This window comes from Labeo rohita, chromosome 2 (assembly GCF_022985175.1).
Source record: "Labeo rohita strain BAU-BD-2019 chromosome 2, IGBB_LRoh.1.0, whole genome shotgun sequence".
In the NCBI taxonomy this organism is placed as follows: domain Eukaryota; kingdom Metazoa; phylum Chordata; class Actinopteri; order Cypriniformes; family Cyprinidae; genus Labeo; species Labeo rohita.
Genome location: NC_066870.1, coordinates 4,406,226 through 4,424,790, shown reverse-complemented (window position 1 = coordinate 4,424,790; position 18,565 = coordinate 4,406,226). Strand labels below are relative to the sequence as shown.

At 35.7% G+C, this 18,565-nt stretch overlaps 1 protein-coding gene across 1 annotated transcript in view; it reads left to right on the top strand.

Moving 5' to 3' along the window:
* Positions 1-18,290, top strand: part of abhd3 (abhydrolase domain containing 3, phospholipase) — a 28,407-nt gene extending 10,117 nt beyond the window's left edge. Inside the window, exons 3-9 of the mRNA XM_051135998.1 lie at positions 992-1,174; positions 8,210-8,255; positions 9,042-9,154; positions 10,554-10,727; positions 11,737-11,785; positions 11,874-12,039; positions 14,356-18,290. Coding sequence (XP_050991955.1) covers positions 992-1,174; positions 8,210-8,255; positions 9,042-9,154; positions 10,554-10,727; positions 11,737-11,785; positions 11,874-12,039; positions 14,356-14,537 — 913 coding nt within the window. The 3' untranslated portion in view covers positions 14,538-18,290. The remainder of the gene's footprint in view (positions 1-991; positions 1,175-8,209; positions 8,256-9,041; positions 9,155-10,553; positions 10,728-11,736; positions 11,786-11,873; positions 12,040-14,355) is intronic.
* Positions 18,291-18,565: the final 275 nt, after the last annotated feature.

Sequence of the window (18,565 nt, the reverse complement as noted above, 5' to 3'; positions counted from 1 at the left end):
AAAACAGCTGAGTGGAATTTTTTCAGGTTTCTTTGATGAATAGAATGTTCAGAAATAGATCTTTTGTAACATTATGTAGTATCATCACTTTTGATCAAGCATTCTTTGCTGAATAAAAGTATTAATTTCTAAAATTTTGTTCCCAAAATGAATACCCAAAGTGGTTTAGTGGTATAGCTTGTTACAAAAGCTTTTTATTTCAAATAAATGCTGATCTCTGGATCCTCAACAGTTTTAAATATTAATAATAATAATAACAAAACATGTTTCTCGAACAGCAAATCAGCATATTAGAATGATTTCTGAAGGATCATGTGACACTGCAGACTGGAGTAATGATGCTGAAAATAAAGCTTTGATCACAGGAATAAATTACATTTTAAAATATATTCAAATAGAAAGCAGTTATTTTAGATAGTAATAATATTTTACAATATTGCTGTTTTTGCTGTACTTTGGATCAAGTAAATGCAGGCTTGGTGAGAAGAAGAGACTTCCTTAAAAACGTCTGACTGGTAGTGTATTTGTGTTGATATATATTCTACTAAAATATTTTTTGCAAATACCAAATATGTTAAACTCTCAGTCAGCTGTGAGTAGACTAGTTTGATTATTTAGAGAATCATTTCAATCAGGATCTGCATCACTTTAAATATGGAGGTTCAGAACCCAAACATGTGTTATTTTACATGCTTAAGCATTAAAGTTAGTAAAAGCACAAAGGCGTTTGCACACAAGAGCACATTATTTTGTTTCCAATCCAGTTTCATTCATACTGTGCATTTTTAGTGGCTTAAGAGTCCTCTGTGGTGTGATACGGATTGCCATACAGCCGCTGTCATACCATGGTACTTAATGGTACTTTTGTTAGTTGAGTTACAGTTTCTCTCTTTGTGCTATTTATGAGCACTTAAGCTAGTATTAACACACAATTCCACAGTTTCACTGAATGTTCCTCTGGCTAAATTAAGCTGTTCTGTGTGTCCGGCAGTGAGCTCATTAGAGCACCAGATGGAGGCCAGATCTCTCTGGATTGGTTTGACAATGATGACAGCCCGTCCCACCCGGACCAGTCCGCGCGCCCCACCGTGCTTCTGCTCCCGGGACTGACGGGCACAAGCCGCGAATCCTACATTCTGCATATGGTACAGCAAAGCCGGGATCTGGGCTACAGGTGAGCAGCCTGGTTCACAGCCTTTAATTTAGAAAAGGGTCATGAGGAATCACAATGTACTTGTTCTTTTGACAAAGAATGCTTGTTATACATTGGAAACATACAGTAATGCACATTTACACATCACAATTAAGCCATTTCCAGTCACAGTGAAAAATAATAGCACATCTAGGGTTGCCAGGTCTACAAACAATTAGCCCAGTGGCCCAAAATTATGCCACTCTCATACTGGAAATATATATTTTACAGTCACTGTTATGCATTATACACAATTTCACCTGGAAAATCACTATATAGAAATAATCATAAACAGTCTGTTTTAATAAGGCAAAGGCCCCTCACAAAACATTGATAGAGTATAAAATGTTTAAAATATAAATATCAAAATATCAATATAAGCATTTCTGTCAAATGCAATTTATGCATTATGTCAAACCTTTAAAAGAAAAATCAAATATAGCTGCAAGCAGTGATTAGCGGGGTTCAAGCACTTAAGACATTTAAGCATATGAGGAAAAAGACATTACATATTATTTAGCAAGGCTGTACCCACTTAAATCAGTGATTAAAAAAGCATTTTTGGCAAATCCAGGTAATTTACCAATTATTATTATGTGTTTTTTAATGTTTATGACTGTAATAATGCCAGCTGTGGTCAGATCCCCTTAAAACTTTGCATGCCTGTTTAGAATCACATGTTGCACATGCTTAGCGGGATTTGTGAAGTTTTGAGTTTTCCTTTAGGCTTTATAGGATTTTGGGTAAGTTTGGACAGGTCATTTTTGGACAACATTTTTTTTTTTGGTAATTATTGGCCTGGAGCATCCAGAGAATTGTACTGCAGGGCTTTTTTTTCCAGATTGAGCGAAAAACCTAGGACTAATTCACAAAAGTAGGTTTTTTACATTGTCTCAATCATTTAACAAACGATTTGATTGACAGCAGTGGTTCCAGAGGCAAAGTTGTCTGTAATGAGGAGTTCTATTGCACAATACAAATATCACGTGTATGTGCGAAAAACTGTGCAACGCCACGTTTACACCCTTGAAAAATGCGATAACACCCCCCCAGTGGCCAATTACTTTGAGTCGACTTTTGTTCTGTTTGGCCTCCATTAACCATGTCTAACAGGTGCTCAGATTTCGTCTGCCAATGGCGGCCATGTTTGTTGAGATACGCAAATGTCCTTATAGACCAGGGGTGGCCCTAATTAACCCTAATTAAAACTTCCCTGCCTGTAGCTTTCTAGTAACCCTTCAGACCTTGATTAGCTTGTTCAGGTGCGTTTGATTAGGGTTGAAGCAAAACTCTGCAGGGCTGCTACTCTCTAGTACCGACGTTGGCCACCCCTGTTATAGACACTTGTGGCACTTTGGACCAAGACCGTGCACACTAATTTTCATGTTGATAGGACAAATAGTTGTGCAGTTATAGCCATATTTATGCTTATATAGCACCAACAAGTGGGCAAGCCCTGCAATTTTTTTCCTGTGACCTCAGATTGAGCTTATACATAAGTGTTTTGAGTTTGGCGGTAATATGTCATTCCGTTCAGGAGTTATAGGCATTTCACTAAAAGTGTCCCGCCCCTTTTGAACGTTTTGGCGTCTCTTTGCGACAGAGAGTCGGAAGTTTAACCTTGTTTTTGAAAATGATTGATATTCACTCTCCAGAGAATCTTTCTGCACTGCCTAAAAACCTAGGACTACTTCGCAAAAGTAGTTTATTTAAAAAAAATCCAAAATACCCGAAAATTTCGCCAGGCTGAATCTGATGTACAAGGATTTCAACAACATAAGACACTTGAGCCTGCGACTGACGGATAAGGAGTTATGAGCGATTTCTTACTTTTGTTCGCTATAACACCCCCCCCAAATACCCGAAAATACCCGAAAATGCCCATGCCCATGCTGTTGAAGTCAGTGGCTGCCGGAACTGTTTGGTTTCCAACATTCTTCTTTTGTGCTCAACAGAAGAAAGAAACTCAAACAGGTTTGGATCAACTTAATAAATGATGACGAGTTGAAGAGTTTTAATTTTGGGATGAACTGTCCCTTTAAAGTAGCCCAATCTGCGGGAAAACTGCCAACCCTGAGTACATTTTTCCTCAACAAGTCAGACTGGTATCACTCAAAACAGTCATGTTATGTGCAAGTTAAATAGACTACTTTTATGGTGTTCTTGCATCCTTTTTTATGACTTGCACATCATTTTTGTGAATTTACAGTTCTTTAAAGCACATTAATAGAGATAAACTGATGGATATTTTTATTAATGCACAACACTTCACCTTCAACTGCACCTGTAGTGCACTTCAAAAACAACATAATTTCCATTTGCTGTGTATTTTTTGTACTGCAAGAATCAGAAAAGCTGGAAAGGATGCTTTTGTAAGCTTTATGCCACACCTGCGGCAGAACATGTGTAGGTGGGGTGTAGATCAATGCATTATGCATGCTTACAATAACCCTGTAACATCTTTGTCAGACTCCACTTCTGAAGCTGCCAGTCCATGTAGACAGAACGAGAGAGTCAACAAACAGCTGAACTCTGTATTAAAGCCTTCAGGGATGCAGAGATGGGCACTTTCTCTCCTTCTGGGCATCTGTCAAGAGCTCATTCTTGTAAACCTCAAGAGGCGTGAAGGCCGTGGGGCTACAGCAGCTCACTCAGCATCTTTCTTTGGCCTGTTCTCTGCTTAATGAATTGCAGCTTTGACCAGCTTTGCAGCTTAGCTAAGAGCAACTTTCCATGCCGCAGCAGAAAACGGCCCACCAGCCGCTAGAGGTACACTAACACATAAGCAGTGACGTATGTTAACCTCAAAGTGTCAAGGAGTCATTTGTGGCTGACTAATGGATGTCGGGATTTCTGCTGTTTAGACGTTAAAACCGCTATTTTTTTATTCCAAAAATCAAAGCTTAAAGTACATTTCTGTAATTTTGTCGGATGAAGTATTTATAAATTTTGTTGGCTTCTTAAGCTGAATGAAGTGATAATATGCAGCCAAAATCAACACAGATGCGATGCAGCACCAGTAAAATAAATTATATGACAAGAAAGAGACTGCACAGTGATATGAGAGATCAGTGCATAAAACAGAGACAGTGGTCTGTTATAGAGTTTAGCAATCGTAACACATCAATATATGACCCCTCAATATCATGACTGACCAATTAAAATAAAGTACATAAAGTAAAGTGTAATATTATATATTATTATGCCATGGGAGGCCTTTAGAAAGGTAACAGGGTTGACAGTTTTTGCTGTTTATTAGTACCGTCCTTGTGTACAAGGTCAGGAAGCTACAGGGTTATTATTGTTAACAAATAAAATAAAATAAAATAAAATAAAATAAATACTTTAGCCATTTTTTGCCATAGCAAATTTTTATTCTATTTTATTAATATTATTATTTTTATTTTTTATGTTGAAATGCTAAAATCTTGAAAACTAAACTTATACAATATAGGCATATATATAAAAACTACTAAAAATGCAAAAACACACAAGAAAATTACTAAAACTGTTAAAGAATTTAAAGAGTAAATTCTGACATTTACTCTCCCTTAAGTTACTCCAAACCTGGATAAATTAAAAAAAAAAGATATTTTGAAAAACGTTGGTAACCAAACAGTTGATGGTAGCCATTGACTTTCATAGTTTTAGTTTAAAAAAATATTTTTTGGTGACCATTCTTTAAATGATGGTCGAGTGAATGATGACAACATCATTTTTGGGTAAACTATCCCTTTAAAACAGAAAATATAAAAATAAATTGTAATTTAAAATATTAAGAAAAACTATAATAGCATATCAATACTACAAAAATAACACTTATGCTATTAAAAAGCACAATTAACTCTAATATTTTTTACAAATATCTACTACTAGTATGTAGTTTAAAACAGAAAATCTTGCCTAATGTTTGAAGAACAGAAACATGGGTTGAACCATTTCTTTGTCAGGTAGTCAGAAACAATAAAACTTGAGATGCATGCACCTAAATGGGTGTGGACAACAAATACAAACACATTGTACTTTCTGAATACAAATCAGGAAACAATTAAACAAGGTAGAAACATAATGCTCTTTGAATACAATGCACCTGCTCCAAAGAAAGATCAGCCTTAGATGAGCGATGTGAAACCTGTGTGAAAAATGAGAGCAGAAAAGCTCCTAGAAGAAGTCAGAAAAAGCCTGCAAGATCTACTGGCCCTGGAAGAATGTAGTTTGACTGTACAGGGTTACATGTTATATCAGATAATTCTTGCTCTTGCTCTTGCTCTTGCTCTTATCAACTACATACATGTACTGTGTGTGATAAAAAGGCAAGCTCCCATGTGCTAGGAAATGATAGCATTTGAGTATTTTAGGTCAAAGGCATGTATTTGAGATTCAGGATAATCTAATGACGCAAACACTGTCAAGTGTCAAGGCAAGTTTTGCTATTGCTATTATTCATACTTGAACAAACTTCTAATTCCTTGGCACGTAACTCAACAAAGCACCACTTTTGTTTTTTGTTATATAATCAGGCAGCTTGTTTAGGAGAGGTGTGTTACTACATTTCTGAGTGATCAGATTTTCACCTAGCAACCTTGTAACAATATGTACAAACCAGTGGTGGTGAAGTGTTGAGACTCAGGGCACGAACCCACAGAAACTCAGGCTGACCCGGCAACATGACCAGACCTCTAAACAAACTCACCTGATGGAAATGTTGTGGTAGACTGAAGGTCGGCAGAACTACAAACAAACAGACCTGCTTTCAAACATCACACAGCTTTTCTCTCAGGAGCAGTCAGACTTGGCTGGCATCGGAAAGTGATAACAGTTAAAGAGAAAGTGATTCCAGTTTTTAAGGTGTGTTAATTTATTACAGGGGAGAAATGATTTAGATTGAATTTGGTAATGAAAGACCTGGAAATATCAGAGCGTTTTAAAATGATGATTTCAACAGCTAGAAAAGTATTGGGGAATTATTAAAACATTAAATGTCAAATATTAAAAGTTCTATAGCTGTAAAAATGCAGTTTTATAAACTCTGATCTGATGAATTATTGATGAGCATTAATACAAGTACATTAATCTGTTTGCCATATGTCTTTATAATGAGCTTATCTTAAGTTTAAATGCTTGTGTGTGTCCTACTCTTTTACATTTATTCACTTAGCAGAGTGGTGTACTTCTTTATGCTACTAATGAAACATCTTCTTTAGAAATACAGACCCTTTCTATTATTTAGAACTTCTCTGGAAAGAGTGTGGTTTTAGTGTTATAAAACCATAATGCAGTCAGCAAAACTAGAAGTACTTTATATAAATGAATTAATGGCCTTAGAACATGTCAGCCAATCAGAATCAAGCATTCACCTATGTACAAATAGTGGTATATTCATTATTTCAATGAATTCTCTCTTCAGGGTTCATACAAGGTGTTGAAAGTACTTACATTTGACTTTTTAAAATTTAAGGCCTGGAAAACCCTTGAAAATAGCAATATTCCTGAAGAGGTGCACTGTAAAAAAAAAAACACAATTTGTTGAGTCAACTTAAAATAATTTGTTACCCTGCTGCCTTAAAATTTTAAGTTCAGTCAACTCAAATAAGTTTGGTCAACTTGAAATTAAGATATTTTTTGTTGACTAAACTAGAAATTTAGATTGTTAAACTTAAAAGCTGGGTTTGTTACCCAGCTGCCTTAATATTTTAAATTGAATCAACTCAAATATCCAAGTTGTCACTTAGTACAACTTAACATTTCAAGTTGACTAAACTTTTTCGAGTTGACTGAGCTTAAAATTTTAAGGCAGTGGGGTAACAAATTATTTTATTAAGTTGACTTAACAAATTGTTTTTTACAGTGTACTTGAAAAGCGCTTGAATTATTGAAAGACAGTGTATCTACTGTATGAAATAAGTAGATACAACATTCACTCAATTCAAAAAACATTGTACTTTTTGTCTTATTTCAGTTAATGTTATAAAACTAGCAAGCTAAACCAGTAGTAGTACTGACAATGTCATGTAAACTTGGCTGAAGACTCAAAAAAGAGGAACAGATGAACCAAATCAGCGATGGATTCGCTCTGATTGATTCAAACTCATGACTTCGATCAATTCATTTTAAATGATTCACTACCCAGATTAAATAAAAAAGCCATTCATTTTTGAATTTCAACATTGCTTGTAACGATTTTAAAAAGCACATAGTGATGGGTAAAACTGAACTTTTAAAAACGCAGAATGAGTTGTCGCAAAATGATTCACTGTTTCGAAGCACTCTAATCTAATCACGTATTGCAAATGATTTGTTTTAGATTGGGAGTTCATATCCTGTTTTGCAAATCATTTGATTTAGATCGGACGTTCAGAACTTAGCGTGTCGCAAATCATTTGATTCAGATCGGGAAGTAAGAGTAAGTAAATCATTTGATTTAGAATGGAACATGTTCGTGAATCATTTTGCAAATTGATTGATTTAAATCAAATAATTCGCAATAAGCGATTTGAAGTCCTGATCTAAATCAAGTGATTAGCGATACACAAAGTTCCAATTTAAGTCCGAGACTTGATCTAAAAACGATGGTTCGCAAATCATTATTCAGATCGCGACTTCACAGTGTGAATCATTTGATTCAGATCGGGACTTTGGTGCGGGTCCACGAATAATTTGATTCAGTTTGCGTCTTTGGTGCGCGTATGGTGAATCATTTGTTTCAGATCAGGATTTCGGAGTGGTTTTGCAAATCTTTTTTTAGATTTTTTTTTACTATAGTAAAAGTGTAGTATACTTTGTAATACTTTAGTGGTAATACTTTGCATTTGCTTAACTTTATTTTTGCCATTTGGTTGTATTAGTATATTTTTAATCTAATTATCCTTTTTGTAAAATTTAAAAGAAGACGTTTGATAAGTGAGATCTCTGATTGAAGTCTTTGAAAATCCAAAAAGTAGTGCTTGAAAAAGCCTTGAAAGTCCTGGAATTTCATTTTACAGTATCTGTATAAACCCTGTCTCTTGTGTTTTTCAGATGTGTGGTGTTCAATAACAGAGGCGTATCGGGTGAAAAGTTATTGGTAAGAATTTTCATCTTATTATTTTTATCTCCTGTGTTCTGTTCAATAAAAATGACTTCAGCTTTCCTAGTTGAACATAAACCAAAACGTTGTCACGTTTAGCTTTGGCACAGGCAACCCACACTGCTGTCAGCATAAATATTACCAAATATATGTATGGCTATTGAGTCACTCAGATCAAAGTTATGTAATATCTGTTGTGTAAACAAGAGCCTGTCGATAGATCCTTTCCTCTGACTCATGAACTTTGTTGGAATTCAGATTATAATGTTTTTCAGTGTGCATTTGCCATCAGAAGAGACTAAGAATCTCTGCAGTAGTACAACATATCAGAAGCTAGTATAACTTGAAATGTGTTGAGAATATGTTCATAAAAACCTTTGCAGATAGATCATATAATTGGAGATTATTGAGGTAACCTTAACCTCTATAGCTTGAAGGACAATATAATATATTTTGCATTCCCTTATTTTTAATAAAACATCAAACTCTTTTCTGAAGATTCAACAAATGCTTTTCAGTTGAAATGAAACGAATTTTGAATTAATATTATATCATATTGAGAAAAAGTGAATAATACAGTCTGTATGAGGGGTTGCTAAAAGATAACTTCAGTGTTTTCAGATAGTGGTCATAGACTTTATATAAACCACCTTCATGCACTGAGGTTGTGAGATTCCCAGATTATAAATAAGGATGAAATGAGCTTTGGTGTGTGTCTGTGGTTATAGATACGAGCTCTCTCCCTTTCTCATGAGTATATATCCTCTGCTTACTTTGCTCTAGACACCTAGGACATACTGTGCAGCGAACACGGAGGATCTGGAGGTGGTAATCGAACATGTCCAGCGAACCATTGACAAAGCTCCACTCATGGCGGCTGGGGTTTCTATGGGCGGGTGAGTTTAACACACACACATATAGGGGTCTATCCTGCCCTTAAATGGGAATTGAGCTGCTATGGTCACACATACCAGGACACTCCATGGATTCAAACCGTATAGTGCCTTTAATTAAACAGAGAGCATGCAGTTTGGGGTCTCTTCTGCTTACCAAGCCTGCATTTATTGGTTAAACAATACAGTAAAACAGCAATATTGCTAAGTGTTTTTACAATTTAAAATAACTGTTTTCTATTGTAATATGTTTTAAAGTTGAATTAATTCCTGGGATGCAAAGCTGGATTTTCAGCATCATTGCTCTAGTCTTTAGTGTCACAAATCATTCTAATATGCTGATTTGTTGGTAAAGAAACATTTATTATCAATGCTGAAAACAGTTGTGTTGCTTAATATTTTTGTGGAAATCATGACTGAACTATAATTCAGCCTATAATTTCTGGTGAGTGAGAAACGCTGACAAAATTGTGGAATCCAGTCATAAAAATGTAATGCAATTGCACTGGATTGGGATCAAAAGAACGGCTGTACAAATTACAAATATGCATCTGTGTGATTATTTTATCTATTACAAATGTGCAAAAAGGAAACTAACTCATATACAACTGAAGCATTGCTGTTCCCATCATATGTGACCCTGGACCACAAACCCAGTCATATGGGTCAATTTTATGAAATTGAGATTCATACATCATCTGAAAGCTGAATAAATAAGTTTTCCATTGATATATGTATGCTATGATAGGACAATATCTGGCCGAGATACAACTATTTGAAAATCTGGAATCTGAGGGTGCAAAAAAATCTAACTACTGGGAAAATCACTTTTAAAGTTGTCCAAACGAAGTTTATATATATTTACGGTAGGAAATATATAAAATATCTTTGTGGAACATGATCTTTACTTAATATCCTAATGATTTTTGGCATTAAAAAAAAAGTTGATCATTTTGAGCCATACAATGTATTGTTGGCTATTGCTACAAATTTACCCGTGCTACTTAAGACTGGTTTTGTGGTCCAGGGTCACATGTAATAATGTTCATTCCTGACTTGTATTATAAAGTGTTCCCAGTTCTTTCTTGGTTCATGCATTTATTTCCCTGTCATGTGATGCACATGAAATTTCATTTCCCAGATCCTCCAACAGCGTCATTTCACTCTAAATTTATACCTCTTTCTCTGTAAAAGCTGAGTCGGCAGCACCGCGCTCTAATCCGCTCCGTCTTGCAGAAAGAAAAGGGTCAGCTTCACACGGCTTACGTACAAAAATCTCACCGCCATACACATATATATATAGATAAATATAAATGTGTGTTACTGGATATGTCAGACCCTATGTGTTGTAGCTGCTGTGCTGATATGACGTCAGTAAATCTCCTATCTTGAAACCCTGCAGGATGATGCTGGCCAACTACCTGGGTCGGAAGGGCTCTGAGGTGCGTCTGAAAGGAGTGGTGGTTTTCTCGGCAGGCTGGGATGTGTTTGAGTGCACGGCTTCACTGGAAAAGCCCCTGGACCGCTTCCTCTTCAACTCCTACCTCACCAGCTGCCTGCAGGCATCCGTGGACCGGTCAGTGGGGTCAGAGGGGGATAAACCCGGCTTAATTCACCGCAGTCTTGCGTGTGCGTGTAGTGCCGTCGCAGAGGACATTGTCCCCGACTGCCCCCCTTTTTTGGGTCTGTTACCGAATGGGCCAAATAAGATTAAATGGAATTTGTTACGTATTTTGCTGAAGTACACTGAGTTTTAGAACAGGATTTTGAAATTAAACGAACACTTTGCACATATGGGGCTTATTCTACTTTAATTAAATCTTAATCAGCTTATCAGCAATTTACAAAAAAATTATATGACGGTACCATGGTACAGTGTTTTTATGTATACCATGATACTATAGCTATGCCTGAAATAGAATACTATCATACTAGAATACTTTGCTGTGCACAGTATGCACATTTTCCATATGCATATAATAACCAACAAAGCAACAAACCACACTATAATGGATATGCTGTCCCACAATGCATTGCACTCAACTTAATCTGCCATTTGCAGTATGAATCAACCAGAATTAATGTCAACCTCAAATTTGACATCACTTTCAGTTTTTTATTTGATTGGGCAGCTAAACACATTTATACACTCACAGAAATATCACAGAAATTATTGCTGAAAATATACTCTCCTCCAGACCATCTAAGATGGAGATGAGTTTGTTTCACATTTGGAGAAATTATATCTCTTGCTCACCAATGGATCCACTGCAGTGAATGGGTGCCGTCAAAATCCAAACTGCTGATAAAAACACCACAATAATCCACAAGTAATCCACAGTCTCATTCTGACGGCACCCATTCACTGCAGAGGATCCATTGGTGAGCCTGTGATGTAATGCTGAATTTCTCCAAAACTTTCTGTCCGAAACAAACTCATCTACATCTTGAATGGCCTAAGGATGCAAATTTTCATTTTTGGATGGACTATTCCTTTAAGTATGAAACACCACTATTATGAATACTTAATTATATGGAGATTATCCCAAACCTCAATGTGACATTTGCCTCATTTCCTTTTGCAGTCACAGAACCATTCTTGAAAAAAAATATGACATAGACCATGTGATGAAGGTGAGTCAGTCATTCTGATTTACGCAATATTGTCGCAGCTGTCATATATTGTTAATGTCATAATAGTATTACTGCTTGCATTTCACAGGCTAAAACAATCAGAGAGTTCGACGAACGTTTCACATCCATCATGTTCGGTTATCCATCCAATGAAGACTACTATCGAGACGCGAGCCCCATTCACAAGATCAAGTCTGTGCAGGTGCCAATGCTGTGCCTCAACGCAGCGGACGATGTCTTTTCCCCAAATCATGGTGAGTTGGACAGACCTATTAGGGTTGTGTAAGAGATTAAAGCCCTTATTTTTGAGAAAATTTTACATTTAAAGGGGACACTCCTACAATAATAAAAATCCTTTGTTTAATCCCCACAAAATCGAAACAGTCTCAATTATAAAGCCGTTTTGATTTGCTGAGCAGTATGACGTCACAGTGCTCACGGACTGTCCCCTATTAGCATATTTCTGCTCTCAGCCAATTGTACGCTGTCTGCCAATTTTTCTCGAGCCACTGTAGCAACAATGTCTTGTAAGCAATGCAGTTGTATTGTAGGTAGATGTAAAAGTGAAAATACGAGTCTTCATATAGTGTTAATTTCGTTAACGAAAACTATGCCGAAAAATGTTTGTTGAAGAGCTTTTTGCCTATGACTAAAGTGAGACAAAAACGAGACGACAATAAGGTCAATAAATGATAACTATGACTATATCAACATGCAATTTCATTGACAATAACAGACAAGACTAAAATGTATTTAAAAAACAAAAACTTTACCAAAATCTCTTTATTTTTGTCAAAAAAAGGGACAAAATATTATTGCGGACTGCTGTACACGTCTCTACCACGTAAGCTTTCATGTGTGCGGTTGCCAGAGTTCAAATCCCTGATTCAGAGCTTTTCTGTTACAACATTTTCTGCCCAGTGCTTTGCTTAATTTTTGCAATCTGGCAAACATGCACACAAACTCACTTTTCATTGAAAAAAGCGCCGCCGATGATGATCGTAGACAGGGAGAGTCCATAAGTCTTTGATATTAACTTATATAATAAATAGCCTATAATGAATCAGTAAATTAGATGGGGTAAAATAAACCATTTTTATGTGTATGAGTCGACATTCTATTGCTTTGTGCCTAACTGCTGGTGAAAGTGCAATACCTGAAATGCAAAATTTCTCAAAATGAATTTTTAAGCAAAAATGTATATTTTCTTTTTATCAGTTTAAAGGAGAAGTCCACTTCCAAAACAAAGATTCACATATAATGTACTCACCCCCTTGTCATCCAAGATGTTAATGTCTTTTTTTCTTCAATCATAAAGATATTATGTTTTTTAAGGAAAACATTTCAGGATTTTTCTCCATATTACGGTCCCCTGATTTTGAACTTCCAAAATGCAGTTTAAATGCGGCTTCAAACGATCCCAAATGCGATTGTAAACAATCCCAGCCGAGAAAGAAGGGTCTTATCTAGCGAAACAATCGGTTATTTTCATAATAATAATACAATTTATGTACTTTTTAATGCCAAACGCTCGTCTTGTCTTACTCTGCCATGACTGTTTTTGTTCTGGTTCATGACAGTTAGTGTATGTCGAAAAACTCCCATCTCATGTTCTCCCTCAACTTCAAAATCGCCTTATATCACTGTTTTACCTTTTTTGTTAAAGGTGTTTGAATTTCTTCGCATGTTCACTTTGCAAAGACTGGGTCGGTACTTCTGCAGTGATGTAGGATGATTTTGAAATGATTTTTGAAGTTGAGGGAGAAAATACGATTGGAGTTTTTGACATTCCCTAACTGTCTTGAGCCAGAATACACAGAGCTCAAGGAGAGCGAGACAAGACATTCGTTTGAGATTAAAAAGTACTTAAATTGGTTTTTTTTAAATGAAAATAACCGATCGTCTTGCTAGATAAGACCCTTCTTCCTCGGGTCGACTGAAGAAAGAAAGACATGAACATCTTGGATGACAAGGGGGTGAGTACATTACATGTGAATCTTTGTTTTGGAAGTGGACCTCCTCTTTAAACCATTATACAGCATGATGAAAATAGATGAAGATTTCATTGACTAAAACTAGACTAAAATTCTGAGACTTTCAGTTGACTAAAACTTGACTAAAATAAAATAGGATAAAGTTGGCTAAATATGATAAAAAAAAATAACGATTACATTTAACACGGGACTAAAAGTAAAATTTTACTAAAAGTAAAATTGAAAATAGAACACAAAAATGAACACAAAATGTTTTTTATGGCAACGCGCCTCTGAATACACAAAAGGGGTGGAGTGAGCAGTAGCTCATTATCATTTAAAGAGACATGAACTGAAACGGATCGCTATGAACAGAGCTGTTTATGACAGGGTAAAAAGGGTGTTGTTTTACACGACCGCCTGAAGAATTTTAACCACAGTATGTTGCAGAAGTTTCACAAAGACCCTAAAGATTCAAACCAACTTGAGGGAAATGGGTCTCCGATGTCCCCTTTAAGTTTAGGACTGAAGTAAAAGAAACTTTTAGTTTGGCCTAGCTGGTTGAAAAGGTCATAACTTTATCCCATCCATGTTCAGCCTTTCCAGTGGAGGCGGTGAAGCAGAACCCCAACGTTGCCCTGCTCATCACCTGTCACGGCGGCCATATTGGCTTCCTGGAGGGTCTGTGGCCACGGCAGAGCACCTACATGGACCGAGTTTTTCGCCAGTTCACCAAGGCCATCTTTGAAGACGGCAGTGGTCTAGATGATCTCTACTGACCCTCTCTCTCCATTCCCTCTACAGCCATGAGCAAAAAAATGCGTATACATTTCCAAAATGAAGGGCACAGGTTCACTTGAGGGCCAGGATTGTTTTTTAGTCTGTTCATTTATTTATTTCTTTATTTTAGTAGTTTTAAGCACATCACTTTTATTAGCGTTCATGGAACAGAAATTCTTTGCACATGTTCCATCCGTTCATCCGTCCATCCATTGGTGCACTTATTTGTTTCTTAATTGCATGTCTGTGTTTGACTCTCTTAATTATATACTGCTAAATGTGATTTAACTAAACATCCACCTGGACCACTGAATCACTCATTAGGTGAAATTAACATGAATCCACATGAGGATGTTATTGTCCAGAAACACATGGTTTACAGCCTATTGAAACCTATTAGGACAGTGTCACAGAGAAATATTGTGCAGGTTCACCACTAAATCAAAATTTGAAAAATGAGAATATATGTTTGCATAAAGAAAATGAGACCTAATTTAGGATTTTTTCTTTGTGACATTAATTTCATGACAATCAAGTAGATTTCTCCTCAGCCTTTTTCAACATAATGGGTCTCATTCACTAAACCTGCAAATCATGATTCACTAAAAGTTTTGCACTAAAATTTATTCTAAATTTAAGAAAAAATGTAGGAACAGCTGAAAGCACACATATGCAAAAATAACTCTCTGGACGGTAAAACGTATATTTCATCTTAAAATGATTTCATCATATACAGTGAAAGAAAAACTGCATTAGACTATAGCTTGATCTGCGAGGTTTCTCTGAATATCAGCACATGTACAGCTGGCTCATGAAAGTTCTGTAAACTAGGTCTGTATAAAAGGTGTTTTATTGTGTATGAACTGATTTTGAGAACTGAGCACTTGGCACTGCTCAAAGTGAAAGTGCATCTAAACAGTGCACGCTCTGTGGGGTTGCATGGAGTATCTTTGAAGCAAGTGGCGAAAGACTGTAAAGGAAAGTGTGCAGAAAGCCCTTATATGGAGATATTGGCGTGTTTTATGTAAATGACTAACCATGTGTATGCGGTGGTTCATTTGTGACCCTGAACCACAAAACCAGTCATAGGTGGCATGGGTATATTTGTAGCAATAGCCAACAATACATTGTATGGGTCAAAATGATCGATTTTCCTTTTATGCCAAAAATCATTAGGATATTAAGTAAAGATCAGTTCCATGAAGATATTTTGAAAATTTCCCACCGTAATTATATCTAAACTTAATTTTTGATTAGTAATATGCATTGCTAAGAACTTCATTTGGACAACTTTAAAGGCGATTTTCTCAATATTTAGATTTTTTTTTGCACAATCAGATTCCAGATTTTCAAATAGTTGTATTTCAGCCAAATATTGTCCTACATAATACATCAGTGGAAAGCTTATCTATTTAGCTTTCAGTTGATGTATCTCAATTTACAGAAAATTGACCATTAGGACTGGTTTTGTGGTCTAGGGTCACCTTTAAAATACTCCAAATTCACTAACTTTAGGACAAAGTTAAGGACCAATTCATGTGCGTATACACGTGTTGTGAATTAGGCGAAAAGTTTTTATGAAAAGTTTGAATGTGCGTATGAATACAAATAATCTAAGCAATTATTAGTGAATGAGACCCACTGTGTTATTAAATAACCCTTTAATTAATTCCAAATACTACCATGATATATAATTATATTAGTACTAATGCACATTACAATTTAAATATAATTTTTGCTTTTTTAAAAAAAAAAAAAAAAGCTTGTGCACTTTTTCACCCTTAAACTGAAGCGCATTAGCACTGATCAATAATGTCTAGTTCCAAAAAGAAGTGCAAAACCTGTGCTAACTGAAAGAAAATAAGTTAAAAAAAAAGATTAAATCCAATATTTCATGACAATAGAGCATAATGTGAGATTCACAAGTCATTTAAAGGATTTTGGTCACAAGGTCCAGTTCTCACTATTAACAAACCATTAACTACGGACCTCAATAGACTTCTAATTTGCTGCTTTTTAATAGTTGTTAAGTTTTGGGTAGGTATTGGGTAGGATTAGGGATGTAGAATACAGTCATGCAGAATAGGTGCTTTATAAGTACTAATAAACAGCCAATATGTTAATAATAGGCATGCTAATAAGTAACTAGTTAATAGTGAGAATTGTTCCCTATACTAAAGGATTTTCAACACAGCACAAGGGTTAATTGTCATGAAAATAATGCAAAAAAAGGACAATTTATATATGGAAAACACCTGGACATGTTTTTATGAGATGTTGTCAAATTGCACTACTGTAGAAATGATTGTAGCCAAGAATGTTGGAGGGCATTTGTGCAGTTATTTTGTGCAAGACTACAAACTTCAAAATCGGCCCATGATGCAGTGAAACCACATATAAGCAAAGAGGGCACAGTCCAGCAACATAATCACCTTCTTATGTAAACATAAAGGTTTAATTCCTTGGTTAACATTTTAACTTACAACATACAAGCGACCAGTTATCTTTAGCAAATTACACACTGCATCCAGGCTTTATCGATTCAGTCCCTTATAGTGTTAAGAAAGGAAGATTTAGCTATTATTGTCTTTACAGTATCAACTGAAGTATTACTGAAGTGTGTGAAGCCAGTAGAGAGATATTTCCAATTCCTCACTAACTTGATGTTTAAGTCTTTTAACTGTCTGTAGCTTTGTAGCCCTCAGGGACTAACCCCACTTTCTTTGTGTTTCCTGTTAGCTTGTGTTTTTAGGGCAAGAAAAGATTGTATCATATCACAGTTTTTATTTTTCATAAGAATGTATCTACCGCATGCACTTTTTTCTCATTCATCACTGTTATATTGACATTGACTAGTTCAGCATTGTAAATTAATCTTTTTTTTGACTAGGAATGTTGACAATTGCACTAATTTTAGTTGAAGGCACTAAACCTGTGTAGCCCTGTAAGTAAAGTGCGTCTTCTTTAATCGGACTGACGTAGCTTCAAGGATTCTGTGAATGTGAAAATGACTTGAGCTACTGTTTGTCTAAACTAAAATATGCTTGCTTTGAATTTACTTCAGGCTCAAATTGCTTTTTATATGATGGCGCCATTGAAATCCTACCAACAGCTCCTTAAATGATATTAAAAAATAAGAAAAAAACGGAGCGGTCATTAGTTAACGTGAGAATGACAGGAATAGTTCAGCCCAAAATGATGTGTGTATGCCATTGCGATGGCAGCGATTTTATGAGGAAGCTCTTTATAAATGATGTAACTATCCATTCCCGAATAGAATTGTGCATAGGGATTTTCATGGAGGAATGATATGATGTCCAGAACTAGACATTAGCTATTGAAACCTATGAAACCGCCCAGCCATGTGTTGTATATTGACCTTCGTCTGTTCTTATGACGGTGCTGCTTCATATTGCGCTTCTAACTGTCGACCGCATCTGCTCCTGTGGACTTGAAAAACGCTTTCCTCTCTGCTTCCCATCCATCCTGTTTCTGAGTAGCATGTGTCACTGTTCTAAGTGTCTTGAGTAACTATACCGACATGCATCGCATAACCTGTAGCACAACGGACATATTTTTCCATGAAGATGTCTTTCCTTTTATAGATTTATAAAAGGATTGTGTATTTAACATGTGCAGCAATAAGATTTTAATACAAGATCTATGTCTGTGTAGAAGAAATATATGCACATGTACTTGTATGGATTATAAGTGCATTTGTGGTCTTAAATAAATGATGGAATTCAACCGTAGAGTTTTTCTTTCTAAATGTATTGATGTGGCAGTGATTTAATTATGCCCCTTTATAATCTGAACCTCATAGGTAGGGTCAATTTTTAATCTATTTTAATGGGTAGTAAAAAATTCAAAAGGAAGTCAAACTAATTGTTATATTGTTTTATTTATTTCTTTTTATTAAGTTTAATACTTTTAACTCCGTTACCACAATTTGGAATTAAACTAAATAAACATTTAAATACAATTTTAGACTAAATGTTAAAGCAAGTAGCACGGGTATATTTGTAGC